General features: G+C 42.6%; 1 protein-coding gene across 5 annotated transcripts in view; it reads right to left on the bottom strand.

Moving 5' to 3' along the window:
- Nucleotides 1-16,890, bottom strand: part of LOC129868440 (cell adhesion molecule 1-like) — a 542,438-nt gene that overhangs the window by 92,682 nt on the left and 432,866 nt on the right. For all 5 annotated transcript variants that reach the window (XM_055942416.1, XM_055942417.1, XM_055942418.1 and 2 more), the window contains 2 exons: nucleotides 8,519-8,615; nucleotides 6,207-6,379 (listed from right to left, as the gene is read on the bottom strand). In XM_055942416.1, coding sequence (XP_055798391.1) covers nucleotides 6,207-6,379; nucleotides 8,519-8,615 — 270 coding nt within the window. The remainder of the gene's footprint in view (nucleotides 1-6,206; nucleotides 6,380-8,518; nucleotides 8,616-16,890) is intronic.

Raw genomic sequence — 16,890 nt, 5'->3', positions numbered from 1 at the left:
GAATGTCAGTTAATACGGAAAATTTCAAGAACTTTGAACGTTTCTTCAAGTGCAGTCGCAAAAACCATCAAGCATTGTGAAGAAACTGGCTCTCATGAGGACCACCACAGGAAATTGCAGTCCAAATAAATGCTTCAGAATTCAAGTAACTGACACATCTCAACATCAACTGTTCAGAAGAGACTGCATGAAATCAGGCCTTCATGGTCGAATTGCTGCAAAGAAACCACTACTAAAGGACACCAATAATAAGAAGAGACTTGCTTGGGCCAAGAAACACGAGCAATGGACATTAGACCAGTGGAAATCTGTCCTTTGGTCTGATGAGTCCAAATTTTCGATTTTTGGTTCTAATCGCTGTGTCTTTGTGAGATGCAGAGTAGGTGGATGGATGATCTCCGCATGTGTGGTTCCCACCGTGAAGCATGGAGGACGAGGTGTGATGGTGTGGGAGTGCTTTGCTGGTGACACTGTCTGTGATTTATTTAGACTTCAATGCACACTTAACCAGCATGGCTACCACAGCATTCTGCAGCGATACACCATCCCATCTGGTTTGCGCTTAATGGGAATACCATTTGTTTTTCAACAGGACAATGATCCAAAACACCTCAAGGCTGTGTAATGGTTATTTGACCAAGAAGGAGAGTGATGGAGTGCTGCATCAGATGACCTGGCCTCCACAATCACCCAACATCAACCCAATTGTGATGGGTTGGGATGAGTTGGACCGCAGCGTGAAGGAAAAGTAGCCAACAAACACTCCAACATATGCGGGAACTCCTTCAAGATGGTTGGAAAAGCATTCCAAGTGAAGCTGGTTTAAGAAGGCACACATGTTAATTAAAATGCATTCCAGGTGACTACCTCATGAAGCTGGTTGAGAGAATGCCAAGAGTGTGCAAAGGGTGGCTACTTTGAAGAATCTCAAATATAAAATACATTTCGATTAGTTTAACACTTTTTGGGTTACTACGATTCCATATGTGTTTTTTAATAGTTTTGATGTCTTCACTATTATTCTACAATGTAAAAAATAGTAAAATTAAAGAAAATCCCTTGAATGAGTAGGGGTGTCCAAACTTTTGACAGGTGTGTGCCTTTCCAAATCATGCCCAGTCAATTTAATTTATCACAGGTGGACTCCAATCAAGTTGTAAAAACATCTCAAGCATAATCAATGAAAACAGGATGCACCTGAGCTCAATTTCAAATCTCATAGCAAAGGGTGTGAATACTTATGTAAATAAGGTATCTGTTTAAAAATGTTAATACATGTGCAAAGAATTCTGAAAACCTGTTTTGCTATGTTATCATGGGGTATTGTGTGTAGATTGCTGAAGATTTAAAAAAGAAAAAAAAGAAAAAACATTTTAGAATAAGGCTGTAACGTAACAAAATTTGGAAAAAGTCAAGGGGTCTGAATACTTTCTGAAGGCACAGTATATATTTCTTAATTCCATTCTTTTACTTTTTAGATGTGTGTATTGTTCGATACTACTGCACTGTTGGAGCTAGGAACACAAGCATTTCGCTACACCCGCAATAACATCTGCTAAATATGTGTATGCGGCAAATAAAATTTGATTTGATCTGTTTCTATACATTTGCATGTTATGAGTGTCACAGTAGTCACTAGCCATGTCTGACATGATCTCATAGTCTACCATTGATCTCAGGCTGCCTTGTAAATTGAAGTGCCAGCTCGAGCCCTAACCAGGAGCAATGAACGAGCACAAGACCCTGGTTAAGAATGGGGGTTGGAGGAGGTTGTCAAGAGGAGAGAATTTACGACTTCATTATAATGGCTGGCTGATGGGAGTGGGTCTGGCTGTGGCAGGACTGCACATGTTGTTTGCCTGCAGCTGGTGTCCTGTAGATTTTCTCCAGTTAGGCTGCCTGATTGCGAGTCACATCTGATGACAAAATATGTTCCCCTATACTAGGTTAGGGTGTGTAATAGGAACCGGTGGCTCTTTATTTGCGACAATGTTTTTCATTATGTTTTTCATTTTCCAAGCCAGCGTGTAGATACAACTGTAGGATGAAGGCTAACAAGGTTACTGTAAAGGGTCCAATACATTTTTTCAGCTTTGGCTGTGTGTCTCCTTACAGGGGGCATTAATACTGTACCGGCCACACAATAATACAACTTCCATTTCCACAAACTGTTGGCGACACTTGACTCAGGTCGGGTGTTGGTGGTTGGGTAAAAAACAAAGCTCCACTCCAGAACAGTTTTGTAGAGTGTATCGCCATCAGCAGCAATGGTTCTTCAGTGCCGATGCCAGGGGCTGGGAGGAGGAAACTCCTGGAAGGAGGAGGAGGTGGAAGTCTTAGGGAGCCGAGAGGAGAGCGACAAGCCGCAGAGCACGGAGGACTAAAAGGCAGAGCTTGTGAAGAAGGGAGGTCCTGTTTATTGGGTTAACGCTGGCTCTGTAAACTGGTTAAAGTCCTGGGTGCTAGATCTCATTCGACTGCAAGGCTCCACCGATTTTCCTTTTTCCACGGGCCACTTGAAGAAATGGGTACCGGGGAATGCATTCTTTCTCCCGGTAAGCAGGTTAGTGTCAGCTGCACTCACGGTGCTCTCCATCACTTAGTTTCACAATAGTCGAGGAAACAAACGTATTAGAGGGATGGGTGCCAGTGCTACATCTGTTCTGCCTGTTGACTGAGGGGAGGCAGGATGGGGAGGGATAGGGAGGCTTCTTGACTTACTGTACGGGAGCTTTGATTGGTTCAGGAGTGAATGGTAAATGATGGAAGGGGGGGAAAGCCTATAACACATTACATTTCCAGACCACTCCAACCTAGAGGATATTGAGCCCCCCACTGAGCATACTGGGACAGTAATAACTCAAATGGATTTCCTATTGTAATTTGCCATGACTTAACCAGCAGGAAAGTGCATTATAGTGAAAACATGTAGTACCAGTGTAGCTAGTAATACCTGAAATAAACACTTAACTATAAACATCTCTGAATGTCACACACACATTACTCACTTTTGCAGATGTTTGATTTTTTAAATTATGTATTTTAGCAGAACCCTGAGATATATTTTCATAATGGCTCAGACAACATTTGTATTAACATGTGTGTGCATCACTGTTTGTGTGTGTATGTATGTCAGTGTGTGACTCGCTCGCCATCACCGATATGTCGGGGCTGCTGTGTTTGTAATAAGAATATGTCTGTCTGTGAATTTGAAGGGGAATGTGTGCAGCTACACGCAGATGCCATCACTGCCTGTCTTTGAGTTGAGAGCTGGAGAGAGGGGAGGATATTTCAGTGTCAGTGAGTTCGCTTCGCTAACATCTTACCGCTCCGGTGAATTTTGCGGCGCAGGGCCCTGCATTGTCCTGTACATCCCTTCATTACCAAGTTTAATGTGGGACATGATGCACGACTGAATTACAGTAGGGCTGCGTGGTTAATGGCACCCTATTCCCGATATAGTGCACTACTTTTGACCTGGGCCCACAGGGCTCAGATCAAATGTGGTGGATTATGTAGGGAATATGATGCCATTACGTGCACTACCTAAATGTTAGAGCGGGGGTGCAGAAACCAAAGTCATCAAAGAGCAGACAGAGGCTCTATTATCATAGAGGCTGATGTTAATGGGAGGAGAGCTATCTTTTTCTCTTTTCTGCAGTCCACATGTTGCCTGTGTTGTTTGTTTCTCACAGTAGGAGAGGAGGGAAAAGTAGAGGGCGCTCTCACATGCCCAGCGCGGAGGTTCAAAGCTGGTGGAGAGATGTGGAAAAAACCCTGGTGCAATTACCAACCACAGCATTTACACCTTGAGCTGAGGCTAGCTTTTGGAACACGAGCAGTGAGAAGTGGAAGAAGGAACAGGGACTCGCTGATAGTCATATATTGTCTGTGATGGCAGAGCGACTATGTTCACATACACAAAATGTTTATGAATACAACTCACTCACTCACTGCCCATCTCTCTATCTTTGTCTAACACTTAACATACAGACACACATTCCCTAGCTTCATCTATCAATCCAAACGGCTCCGTCCATAAACACATTTAACAAGGGCAAAAAAAAGGTGGGAAAAAACGCTTCACAGTCTTTCACGAGCCTCGTTGTTTTACCACATTCGTCATTAACACTACCTCCTGCTCTTCCATTATTCAGCATTCATCTGTCAGGCAACAAGACCTTTAAAAAAAAGGTTATTCTCAGTCCATTAATGCCCTCTGAAAATAGCAGCCAAATAATTTCTCCCGCAGGCTTAGTAAGGCTCAGTAAGCTATATCAGCCGAGTACATTTTGCGGAGGGAAAATGGCCAGATTAGATGGTAATGTCCTGCAGGGAAGGAAATGTCATTCGAATCAATGGTATTGAACTGTGTTCAGATAACACTGTGGGGAGAGAGAGAGGGGAAGAGAGAGAGAGGGGAAGAGAGAGAGATGGATAGAGAGAGGTGGGTGGGTGGGAGATACGTACCATGAATATAGAATATCAGAGGGAAGAGAGAGAGATAGGGGATGGGGGGATAAAAAGAAAGAGAGATAGACAAAGAGAGGGTGGTGGAAGGTACGTACCATACACGCAGAGTATGTACACTACCAGTCAAAAGTTTGGACACACCTACTTTACTTTATTTTTACTATTTTCTACATTGTAGAATAATAGTGAAGACATCAAAACTATGAAATAACACATATGGAATCATGTAGTAAAACCAAAAAAGTGTTAAACTTATTTTATATTCTTCAAAGTAGCCACCCTTTGCCTTGATGACAGCTTTGCACAGTCTTGGCATTCTCACAACAGGCTTCATGAGGTAGTCACCTGCAATGCATTTCAATTAACAGGTGTGCCTTGTTAAAAGTTAATTTGTGGAATTTCTTTCCTTCTTAATGTGTTTGAGCCAATCAGTTGTATTGTGACAAGGTAGGGGTGGTATACAGAAGATAGACCTATTTGGTAAAAGACCAAGTCCATATTATGGCAAGAACAGCTCAAATAAGCAAAGAGAAATGACAGTCCATCATTACTTTAAGACATGCATGTCAGTCAAAGCAGAACATTTCAAGATCTTTGAACGTTTCTTCAAGTGCAGTCGCAAAAACCATCAAGCATTGTGAAGAAACTGGCTCTCATGAGGACCACCACAGGAAAGGAAGACCCAGAGTTACTTCTGCTGCAGAGGATAAGTTCATTAGAGTTACCAGCCTCAGAAATTGCAGCCCAAATAAATGCTTCACAGAGTTCAAGTAACAGACACATCTCAACATCAACTGTTCAGAAGAGACTGCGTGAATCAGACCTTCATGGTCGTATTGCTGCAAAGAAACCACTACTAAAGGACACCAATAAGAAGAAGAGACTTGCTTGGGCCAAGAAACACGAGCAATGGACATTAGACCAGTGGAAATCTGTCCTTTGGTCTGATGAGTCCAAATTTTCGATTTTTGGTTCTAACCGCTGTGTCTTTGTGAGATGGAGAGTAGGTGGACGGATGATCTCCGCATGTGTGGTTCCCACCGTGAAGCATGGAGGACGAGGTGTGATGGTGTGGGAGTGCTTTGCTGGTGACACTGTCATTGATTTATTTCGAATTCAAGGCACGCTTAACCAGCATGGCTACCACAGCATTCTGCAGCGATACGCCATCCCATCTGGTTTGCGCTTAATGGGACTACCATTTGTTTTTCAACAGGACAATGACCAAATACACCTCCAGGCTGTGTAAGGGTTATTTGACCAAGAAGGAGTGTGATGGAGTGTTGCATCAGATGGCCTGGCCTCTACAATCACCCGACCTCAACCCAATTGAGATGGTTTGGGATGAGTTGGACCGCAGAGTGAAGTAAAAGCAGCCAACAAGTGCTCAGCATATGTGCAAACTCCTTCAAGACTGTTGGAAAAGCATTCCAGGTGAATGCCAAGAGTATGCAAAGATGTCATCAAGGCAAAGGGTGGCTACTTTGAAGAATCTCAAATAAAAAATATATTTTGATTTGTTTAACACTTTTTTTGGTTACAACATGATTCCATATGTGTTACTTCATAGTTTTGATGTCTTCACTATTATTCTACTGTAAAAATTAAGAAAAACCCTTGAATGAGTAGGTGTGTCCAAACTTTTGACTGGTACTGTAGTCATCCGAGAGAGAGAGGGGGAGGATTGAAAGATAAAGAGAGAGAGAGACCGTGTTGAATCGAGAGGTACATACCGTAGACGTAGAGGATGTAGTCGTCATACGACTCGCCCACTGAGTTGGCAGCGAAGCAGCGGTAGGTGCCGTTGTAGGTCTTGTTGAGGTTCTCGATGTACAGGTCCGGGCCGGTGATGAGGGCGTGTGAGGGCAGGTCATCATCCACCTTCACCCAGTTGATCTGCTGAGGACTACAGAGAGAGAGAGGGGACAGCAATGTCACTCAGTGATCAAATAATCCGTGTTTTCACCTTTGGAACTATTCTATTGGCTCCATAGGAGAGCGAGGGGACAGTAATTTCACTGGTCAGACACATCGTTTCCCCTAGACCTAGATCTTGAATACATATTATGCCAAATAATTACAAATAAAGATAGGTTACCTTTTTTGGACTATATTCAATTGGTTCCTTTGTACCTGGCGGGCTAAATCAATCACCACCCCAAGTATATATATATATATATTTTTTTTTAAAGTTCTTGTTTGTTTCCCCTTTTAAGGCTCCGATAGGGCGCATCCGATAGGGTAAACATCAACACACAAAATGAGATTCTTTCACCTTTGATTGCCAAACTATTTGTGTGTGTATATGTGTGTGCTATTTAGGTGGGGAGCCTTTTATGTTCCTGGCCTAGTGATGTGGCTAACTACATTACCCAGCCATCTTTGTTCCCTCACTACCTTGGCAGGAAGCTTACAGGAAGTGCTGGATCTGGATCCCATTTCTTTGATGAGCTATGTAAGAACCAGAAGCCACCGAGGGGGGAAAAACAAAGCGCCTCTTAACTCTGTTTTGCTCTCGCAACTTTCAACGGCTGGCTGCTAGCTAGCTAACACGCCGTTATGTCCCTTGAGCGGGTGCCGAGGACTCTCTCTTGTTCTGTTTTTGTGTTGCTGTCTAAACTTGTTTCCTTCCATTTGAAAACACTTGGTTTGGAGAGAGCAAGGGAGGGAGGGAGAGAAAAAAGGGAGGAAGAAAGAGAAAAAGGGCTAAGCCTTGAAACAAAAGAGCAGTTTGAGCTCAGTAACAGTTGAACTCTCGCCTTTGTGGCGGGGTGAAAAAACATTTGATGGCTGCGGCGGCGGGCGGCTCGAGAGAGCAAATTGGAATCCCTCATCGGGGCAAGAATCTTAGGGAACCGGAATCAGAGGTTAAATATACACACACAGTGTCAGCCTAAAAATGGAGTAATGACCTAGAAAAAGAGATTTACTGGGGGTGGGGTGACACATGAGAGATAGAGAGAGGGAGAGGAGGATGGGGAGGCAGTGGGGGAAGAGAGGAAGGTAGATAGAATACAAATGGACACACGGCCAGAGCCTGTCACTATCTCGGCTTAGTAATGAGTTCAGAGAACTCTCACAAGCTCTAATGAAAATGACTTCCAATTCTCTGGCCCACTGTATTGATTGTATTTTCATCTTTATTAAATGAATACGGGTGAGATCCGCCTTTACTCTCCCTGCTGAGTGCAAAACTTGACGGGGAGAGGGAGGGAGGGGCCTGTGTGGTGTGTGTGTGTGTGTACACATCTGACATGTATTGTTCACAATTAATGCGACTCGGGACAGGAGGCTTCGTAATGATGTAAGGTCTTCGCGGGGATCGCACGGCTGACGGCGTCATGTAATGACCGTTTGTGTCCCAAATGGTCATTGCACGAACGCACGAACACACAAAAAAGTCAGAACCATGGACAGCCACATCATATCTAGTATACGTTGACTGGACTAAATTGTTTTTGGTATCTTTTAGTTGTCACTGTATTAGATTAAGCAGAGGTGATTTGATGATGCTGAAATGTTGAAGTTGAAATGGTGCTGGAATAGTGGAGGCAGCTCCTGTTGTCTTTGTGACTTGCGGTAACTCTGTGGTTCTAAATCAATAGTTGTTTAGTGGTCAGAAAATGTCAGTAACAGTAACTTGCTTGACCATACTGTAGGTTATGTAACTATTTGTTACATGCAATATACTTTGTGGACTTCACTGGACAGAGGTTTTGTGATGAAACAAAGGTTTGCTTGGATTTATTCTGCCACTGTGTCTTCTTATTGTCTCGGCCTTTAGGCCTATATACCATGATCGCAAGGCATATGAACAAACAGGTTATAGAGCAACACAATTATCACAACAAATAGGTTGTAATGTGCCATTTTTTTTTGGGGGGGGGGGGTTGGGGTTTCCCAAGAGATTTTATTCACTCACTCCTACTGATGTACACTTGTGTGTGAGCTCTGTTCGCTGCATTCCCGCCATTTGGCAAAATCCTAATTTAAAGTTACATGTGTGGGTTGTGTGGTGTGTATGTGTGTGTGTGGTGTGTCTTACTGGGGTTTGCCTTTGGCCTGGCATGACAGCTCCATGTTCTGTCCCTCCCTTGGCAGCCCATCAGGAAACTCCACTATGATCTTCACCTCCGGTTTATCTGTGGAGAGAGAGAGAGAGAGAGAGAGAGAGAAAACAAGTGTTCACAAAACAAGTGTTCCGGAGGACTTGTCTGAGGACAAAATCGGACTTCAAATCCCTGTACAAAATTGAGGGTGGTTGTGTATAATTGAGAGTTGTTTGTATACTTTCACAACACTTAACTAGAGACCATTGGAAGAGCCCACTCTATTCCTTACTATTATGAGATTAACATATTCTAGACGGTTTACCTGGATGCTAGTGCAGGGAATGCTTTGGTTTTATTTTATAGCAATAATGGGTGCGATACCATCCTGCTGTTTCCCAAGGACTAGACCTGATTGATACGTGGATTGGGGACCACTTGGGAAAACCAGGCTGCTGCTGCTGCTGCTGGTGTGGATCAGATTTGGGAGAGGAAATATAGTCAGACCTGTTCTTTAGGTACTTTCTTAAAGGAACACTGGATTAACTGGAAGGTCTCTCCCTACCAACTGTCACTGTGGTCATTAACATTAAACTTCATTTTCAAAGACCAAATACTTGTTTTCCAGGGTCAAGCAGCATGATAGAAAACCCAAAACAATAACTACCTGTATGACCAGAGATACTCTCTAAAGAGTTCCAAAAAGATTAGAAATTAACGATGCCAATACATCACTTCATAAAATCCTTCATGTTCCTCGGAACACTGCCTTGGAGCGGATTTTAACATTTAATATTGGGAACTTAGTTTAATAGTAGTGCTCAAATGGTGCATGGTTTGTGTAAATTGGATATGACATTTGCGAAAACTAGACACTACTGCTGTAGTCCCCAATGTAGATGCTGCTATAGATCCACAGAGGTTTTCTCTTTTCTACTGCCAACCTTAAACCCATAATTGCACCTCAGTCATGTTTGTGCCTGGTGGGCAATATTGGCAGATTCTTTTTAAAACAAGCTTAAAATGTGGTCATTATAAGTGGAATCCAGGCCTGGAATGCTTAGAGGTAGAAACATGACATCCAGCTCTGAAGTTGGCCAAACTCTCTCAACTCTTCAAACTCTGGAACGTTTGTATTGTAGTTTGGTAAATCTTTGTGAGATTTTATTTTTTACTATGCCATTCGAAGGTCTTTCAGAGTTTGGGCCTCAATACGTAGTGGAAGGACAAATCACAGGACAGGCTCCTTCCAACCATTACAATGAGCCCATCCTCTGATTTCTCCCTCCACCAGCCTCTACTGGTCCACATTCTCCTACTGTAACCTCCTATCTTCACAGCAGCACACTGTCCACTGTGCTCCAAGCCTTTCCTCTCTCTTCTTTGAGGTGCAGTTTGTCAACAGTCCATGGGGCCTGTGGCAGGCAACATCGACACCATTGACCTTTCTGGTCCATCAGTAACAATCTTTTGCTCATCCATTAACATGACTGGCCTGACTAGCCACCACACGCAGACTGGTCAGGTTCTACTCTCTTCCACCACCACCACCACCACCACCACCACCCAGTCATAGATAGCAGGTACTGAAGAATGGCTGTTAGTTGCCAGGCTCTAAAGGGATGGCTTGATCCATGTGTCGTCCATTCAGTAGCTGCTTACGCTGTTTACAACATTTGTGTGAAATGAAACAGGCTTGTGACATGGGGGTGGGGGGCTTGCAGTATGGTTTGGGTGTCATTGTTGTACAGAACTTTAATGATTGCTTGGCTAGCTATCTTAGCTGACTGTTAGCTTTCAAAAGATGCATTCTGCCTTCTTCACCCACAAGTGGCTGTGAGTGAACTGCAGTGTGGTGACGGCAGGAGGCTCCCTCGTAGTGAGGAAGACATTATACTCTGGACTGGTGTGTGGTGTGCCGGCAGCAGAGAAAGCATAGTGGAGGAGTCACCCAGTGGCTAAAGAGGGAGCTGAGGATTGACAAGAACAACGTCTGAAGAGAGGACAACTCCAGCTCCATTACCATCATCAACCCTGTCCCTACCATCCAACTCAGCTGCCAGCAGAATAGATGCCATTACCAGGAGCAGGCCCTCTCTGAAGCTAGACTTAGCTGCTCTCCATTTATTTTTTCTTCAGCTAGCTAACTGTTATCTCCTTTTTTTCTTGTTTCTTTTTTGTCTATATACTGCAATTCAGCTTTTAGCTGCAAACGTGTACAAGACAACTTAACCAATAATGAAATAATTTCAGAGATTCTGACTTTAAGGCTGTTGGAGTGTGTGAAGGAGTGCCCCAGATAAAACTTTTGTTTCTTTTTAATTATCATTTATAGAGGAATAGTTGTTATATCGATAGGTTATCTAGAGGTGTTCCTTTGCAGGGTGCAATTAGTCAAAATAAAATATATGTCCCTTCAAGACTAACGACAGTCATTGTAAGGTTTATGAACTTCCAACACCGTCTGCTGTCCTTGTAGTATCCGGGAAGGGAAACAAGATCAAATAAGAAAAAAAATCTGCCCCGCTAACTAGACTGTCTGGACGTCAAAGACGCTCTGGACGCTTTATGTAAGAAAGCCATAAAAGGTCCTTCTCAACAACAGTTAAGACAGAAACAGGATTATAAAAGTGGGTACATCAGCCCGGGCCACCTTTGAATGCTGCCTAAACACTAATAAGGCCCCCCTTAGCTCCCTTTGGTGTTCAGAAGAAAGATCAGCCTCTGTATTATGTACAGTGCTAATGAGAGCAAGGGGAGAAGAAAGGGAGAGAAGAAAGAGAGACAGACAGACGGGGAAAGTGAGAGAGAGACAGAGAGATGCAGAGAGGGGAAAGAAAGAGAGAAAGGTAAGAAAGAGAGACAGAGAAAGGGAAGAGAAAGGGCAAGAGAAAGAGAGAGGAGAGGGGACAAGAGAGAGAGAAAAAGGGAGCAATTTAATTTGAGAGAGAGTGAAGGTACGAGAGTGAGAGAGAAGGAAGCGAGAGAGAGAGAATGTCAAAGAAAGCACACCATTACCTCCCTTTATGAACAGTTCCCTGGCAACAACAGCTGGCGTGGACCATGAAAATAAACACACAGTATGGCTACTGCACTACTGCTGGGTGTTGTGTTAATATGACCACCAGGATCATCACCGTCTTCATCATCACCACCACCATTTTAATGTTACTGCTTTTATCAACAGCAGCAGCAGTATAAGTCGAAGTAGCAGAGTTAGCTAGTTGAGGCATGGTAAAGGAAGCAGTACAAGACAAGAATATAACATGATAAACTATGACCTTGCTAAATGCACTAAGAGGCACCAAATTGTAAAACATGTCCTTTAGGATCCCTTGGAAAAATATGCATCTTGCCTTCGTATTTAGGCCTAATAGCTTTTCCAAATCGAATATTCTCTCTGTGATGGAGCTTGCAGTGCTGCCACATACAGTGGTTCGTCCTTTAAAAGTTGCAGCGTACTGCAGCACAGCTTGCGTGGCGCCACAAAATTCTTTGGCACGTTATTTAAGTGCCAACCACTGGTACCATTAATGCTAGTTAGTGCTAGTTTGACCACCAGAGGGCATCTTTGTGAAGCATTTGATAGCTTTCAATAGTGGCTGTACTAGAGAATTGAAAACGTGTTTTTGTGAAAACATAGTATATGGGACTGATTAAGAAATTTTGCTTAATTTATTTGATTAATATTATGTTGTTTCTATTCCAAGAAGAACGAAAAACCCTCTGGGTTTCCATTAGCATGGAACGGAAAATATGGAGCTGTACAACGTGACGGTAGGGAGTAAGCTACAGTGCTGGGCTATTAAGCTAAATAATCCCTGTGCCGTGCGGGCACGCGGGAGACCGGGGATCAATTCCCCGACGGGGAGGAAGGAGGAGGCTGTCCTTGTAAATAAGAATTTGTTCTTAACTGATTCCATAAGTGTTATTTCATAGTTGTGATGTATTCACTATTATTCTACAATGTAGAAAATAGTACAAATAAAAACAAATCCTGGAATGAGTAGGTGTGTCCAAACTTTTGAAGCAATAAAAATGTTTTGGCTAGAGAAATTGACGATACTACAATGCAACAAATACATTGATCCTCTCAGGAAGATTTCCCCATGGTCGTGGAGCAAGGTGGAAGTGCAACTAAAATGTAGTTTAAATAACTATCTGCATTTTGAATGTCTTTTTCTAGTTATTTTATTAACTAAAGCATAAAGATGTTGATGAAGAAATACTGTACCGCTGTTTTGAGTTAGAAATGTAACACTTCAGAGTACTTAAGCATCGAATACATTGCAGGTAGAGGGATGTTCACACCTACAGTAGCAGGGCTATGAAGAGTCTATTGTCCTGATAATCGGGCTACAAGTGTTTGAAAACCTGTTTTCAAAATGCCACGAGCTGTCCATCACTAATGTAAATAAAAACACAGCATCTTGCTTACATCCTTTATTGTAACAACAATGTCACAAATAATTTGTATCTACCTTTCCAATTACTTTTAGAGTTGGGATAAATTTGATTAATATTATGGTGTTAATTTTCCAAGAAAAACGAAAAATCCTCTGGGTTTCCGTTAGGATGGAACATAAATATGGCGCTGTACAATGTGACGGTCGGGAGTAGGCTACACAGTACTGGGCTATTTAGCTACGAATCCCCGTGTTGTGCACGGGCACACGGGAGAACGGGGTTCAATTACACTAAGAGCATAACATTTCTACACCATGAGTTTAGTCTAACCAATACTTAAACAGAGATTCGGGATGCATCGGGATACTGGCCTTCTAGGCAGAGTTCCTCTGTCCAGTGTCTGTGTTCTTTTACCCATCTTAATATTTTCTTTACATTGGCCAGTCTGAGATATGGCTTGATCTTTGCAACTCTGCCTGGAAGGCCAGGATCCAGGACTCGCATCATCCCTGTTGACGTTGAGACTGGTGTTTTGTGGGTACTATTTACTGAAGCTGACAGTTGAGGACTAGTGAGGCGATCTGTTTCTCAAACTAGACACTCTAAAGTACTTGTCCTCTTTCTCAGTAGTGCACCGGGGCCTCCCACTCCTTTCAATTCTGGTGAGAGACAGTTTGTGCTGTTCTGTGAAGGAAGTATTACACAGCGTTGTACGAGATCTTAAGTTTCTTGGAAATTTCTCGCATGGAATAGTCTTCATTTCTCAGAACAAGAATAGACTGACAAGTTTCAGAAGAAAGTATTTGTTTCTGGCCATTTTGAGCCTGAAATCGAACCCACAAATGCTGATGCTCCAGATACTCAACTAGTCTAAAAACGGTCAGTTTTATTGTTTCTTTAATCAGCACAACCATTTTTAGCTGCGCTAACATAACTGCAAAAGGGTTTTCTAATGATCAATTAGCATTTCAAAATAATGGATTAGCTAACACAATGTACAATTGGAACACAGGAGTGATGGCTGCTGATAATGGGCCTCTGTACTCCTATGTACAGTTGAAGTCGGAAGTTTACATACACCGTGGCCAAATACATTTAAACTACATTTTTCACAATTCTTGACATTTAATCCTAGTAAAAATTCCCTGTTTAGGTCAGTTAGGATTACCACTTTATTTCTATAGGCTTGAGGTCAGGGCTTTGTGATGGCCCTCCAATACCTTTACTTTGTTGTCCTTAAGCCATTTTGCCACAACTTTGGAAGTATACTTGGAGTCATTGTTCATTTGGAAGACCCATTTGCGACCAAGCTTTAACTTCCTGACTGATGTCTTGAGATGTCGCTTTAATATAACGGCATACATTTCCACCCTCATGATGCCATCTTTTTTTGTGAAGTGCACCAGTCCCTCCTGCAGCAAAGCACCCACACAACATGACACTGCCACCCCGTGCTTCACGGGTTGGGATGGTGTTCTTCGACTTGCAAGCCTCCCCCTTTTTCTTCCAAACATAACGATGGTCATTATGGCCAAACAGTTCTATTTTTGTTTCATCAGACCAGAGGACATTTCTCCAAAAAGTATGATCTTTGTCCCCATGTGCAGTTGCAAACCGTAGTCTGGCTTTTTTATGGCGGTTTTGGAGCAGTGGCTTCTTCTGTGCTGAGCGGCTTTTCAGGTTATGTTGATATAGGACTCGTTTTACTGTGGATATAGATACTTTTGTACCTGTTTCCTCCAGCATCTTCACAAGGTCCTATGCTGTTTTTCTGGAATTGATTTGCACTTTTCGCACCAAAGAAGATGCTCATCTCTAGGCTCATCTCTAGGAGACAGAACGGGTCTCCTTCCTGAGCGGTATGACGGCTGCTTGGTCCCATGGTGTTTATACTTGCGTACTATTGTTTGTACAGATGAACGTGGTACCTTCAGGCGTTTGGAAATTGCTCCCAAGGATGAACCAGACTTGTGGAGGTCTACAAATCTTTTTCTGAGGTCTTGACTGATTTCTTTTGATTTTCCCACGATGTCAAGCAAAGAGGCACTGAGTTTGAAGGTAGGCCTTGAAATACATCCACAGGTACACCTCTAATTGACTCAAATTATGTCAATTAGCCTATCAGAAGATTCTAAAGCCATGACATAATTTTCTGGAATTTTCCAAGCTGTTTAAAGACACAGTCAACTTAGTGTATGTAAACTTCTGACCCACTGGAATTGTGATACAGTGAGTTATAAGTGAAATAATCTGTCTGTAAACAAGTGTTGGAAAAATGACTTGTGTCATGCACAAAGTACATGTCCTAACCGACTTCCCAAAACTATAGTTTGTTAACAAGAAATTTGTGGAGTGGTTGAAAAACGGGTTTTAATGACTCCAACCTAAGTGTATGTAAACTTCCGACTTCAACTGTAGATATTCCATAAAGAAATCTACCGTTTCCAGCTACAATAGTAATTTACAATACTAAGAATGTCTACACTGTATTTCTGATCAATTTGATGTTATTTTAATGGGCAAAAAATGTGCTTTTCTTTCAAAAACAAGAACATTTCTAAGTGACCCCAAACTTTTGAACGGTAGTGTGTGTCTTTAGCAGGGATATAAAAAAAGGCACTGAATCAGCTAGCCTGAGCTCCTCTGGCAGACCACTGCAAAGTCTAGGAGCTCCTAATGGTAAATGCCCTGTCTCCTTTCATTCTCAACCTAAACTTTGAAGATCACTAAATATGTCAACAGCGTAGCTCACCCCAGCCGCTCTGCTGTACGACCTTTCCGGTCAACACACAGCAATCTGTAGGCCGTCCATCCGTCCAAATTACAGACCTGGCAGAAGCTGTGTTGCTCTGTCTGAGTGATGGACAGGGCTGGGCGTGGCGCCACGTTTGTTGGACGGGCATGTACCGCTTTTACGAGTGAGAACTTTGTTTCGGGGTTGGGCTGTGTTAGTTTCTCAACTGCACTATCCCAAAGGTTATTGTAACCACTTTGCCCAGAACTTGTGGTTGGTGGATTCAAATGAAACCGTTACATGGAGTGCAGAGGGTCGTAATGACAAAAGACACTACAGTACATCCCTTATTTTCCTCCCACTGCAGTGTAGAATCTCCTGTCATTGTCATCTTGATATCATGAAAGTAGAGGTTTAGGGTTTTGAATGCTACAGTACCATCGTCTGTCTCAGAGTCGTACTGTCTTAGACACAAACACTAAACATTCCTGTGACTTCCTGATATTGCCACTTGGGGAAATTAAGAGCAGCTGTATCGTACGAGGGAGATGGCCATTATCATTATGCTAACAGAATTATTTGCTTAGCTTTATTATTGGTGTCCCCCAGCAGCTCTTAAGCCTCGGCCCTCCACCTGCCCACGGGGGGAAGAAGCAATAGCGCAGTAGGGAAAATGTCTTTGCCTTGCCCAGCCAGCCATCTATATTATTACTGAGCTTATTTAATATCCCTGGACATGTTTTTTCTTTTTTTTCCTATGGCAGAATGAAGTCTATTAGGACAGCCTGTGCACTCAATGATTTTAACATCGATTGCTTTTGCCTGCCCCGGCAGCATGGCGAGGCATGGAGAAGCGATGTGTCTGATGAGAGCATGTGAGGCAGACCGTGGAATGAGAACGGTTATAATTTGGTCTGTTGGCTGGCTCACCTTGGAGAAGAATTTCAAGATTGATAGTTCATTATCACATTATTTTTTAGTATTTTCTAAAATGTAAAATCCAATTTACCCTTGGCTAAGCCCCATAAGCTAACGTATGGAATTGTTTTAAGAAGGTCATACCAAGGATCATTTAGCTATTTGATTTATAATTTTAGGACCGCGTAACATATAAAAAAATATTCAAAAATTATTTGGTGAAACCATGAATTTGGATAAACAAATACATGTAGTTCCCCCACAAAAAAATGTAAACAAAGTTTCTGTCCTATATCTGAGAGATACAGC

This window comes from Salvelinus fontinalis, chromosome 13 (assembly GCF_029448725.1).
Source record: "Salvelinus fontinalis isolate EN_2023a chromosome 13, ASM2944872v1, whole genome shotgun sequence".
NCBI lineage: Eukaryota > Metazoa > Chordata > Actinopteri > Salmoniformes > Salmonidae > Salvelinus > Salvelinus fontinalis.
Note: the sequence above shows the minus strand (reverse complement) of the source record. Positions and strands in the feature narration are given on the sequence as shown.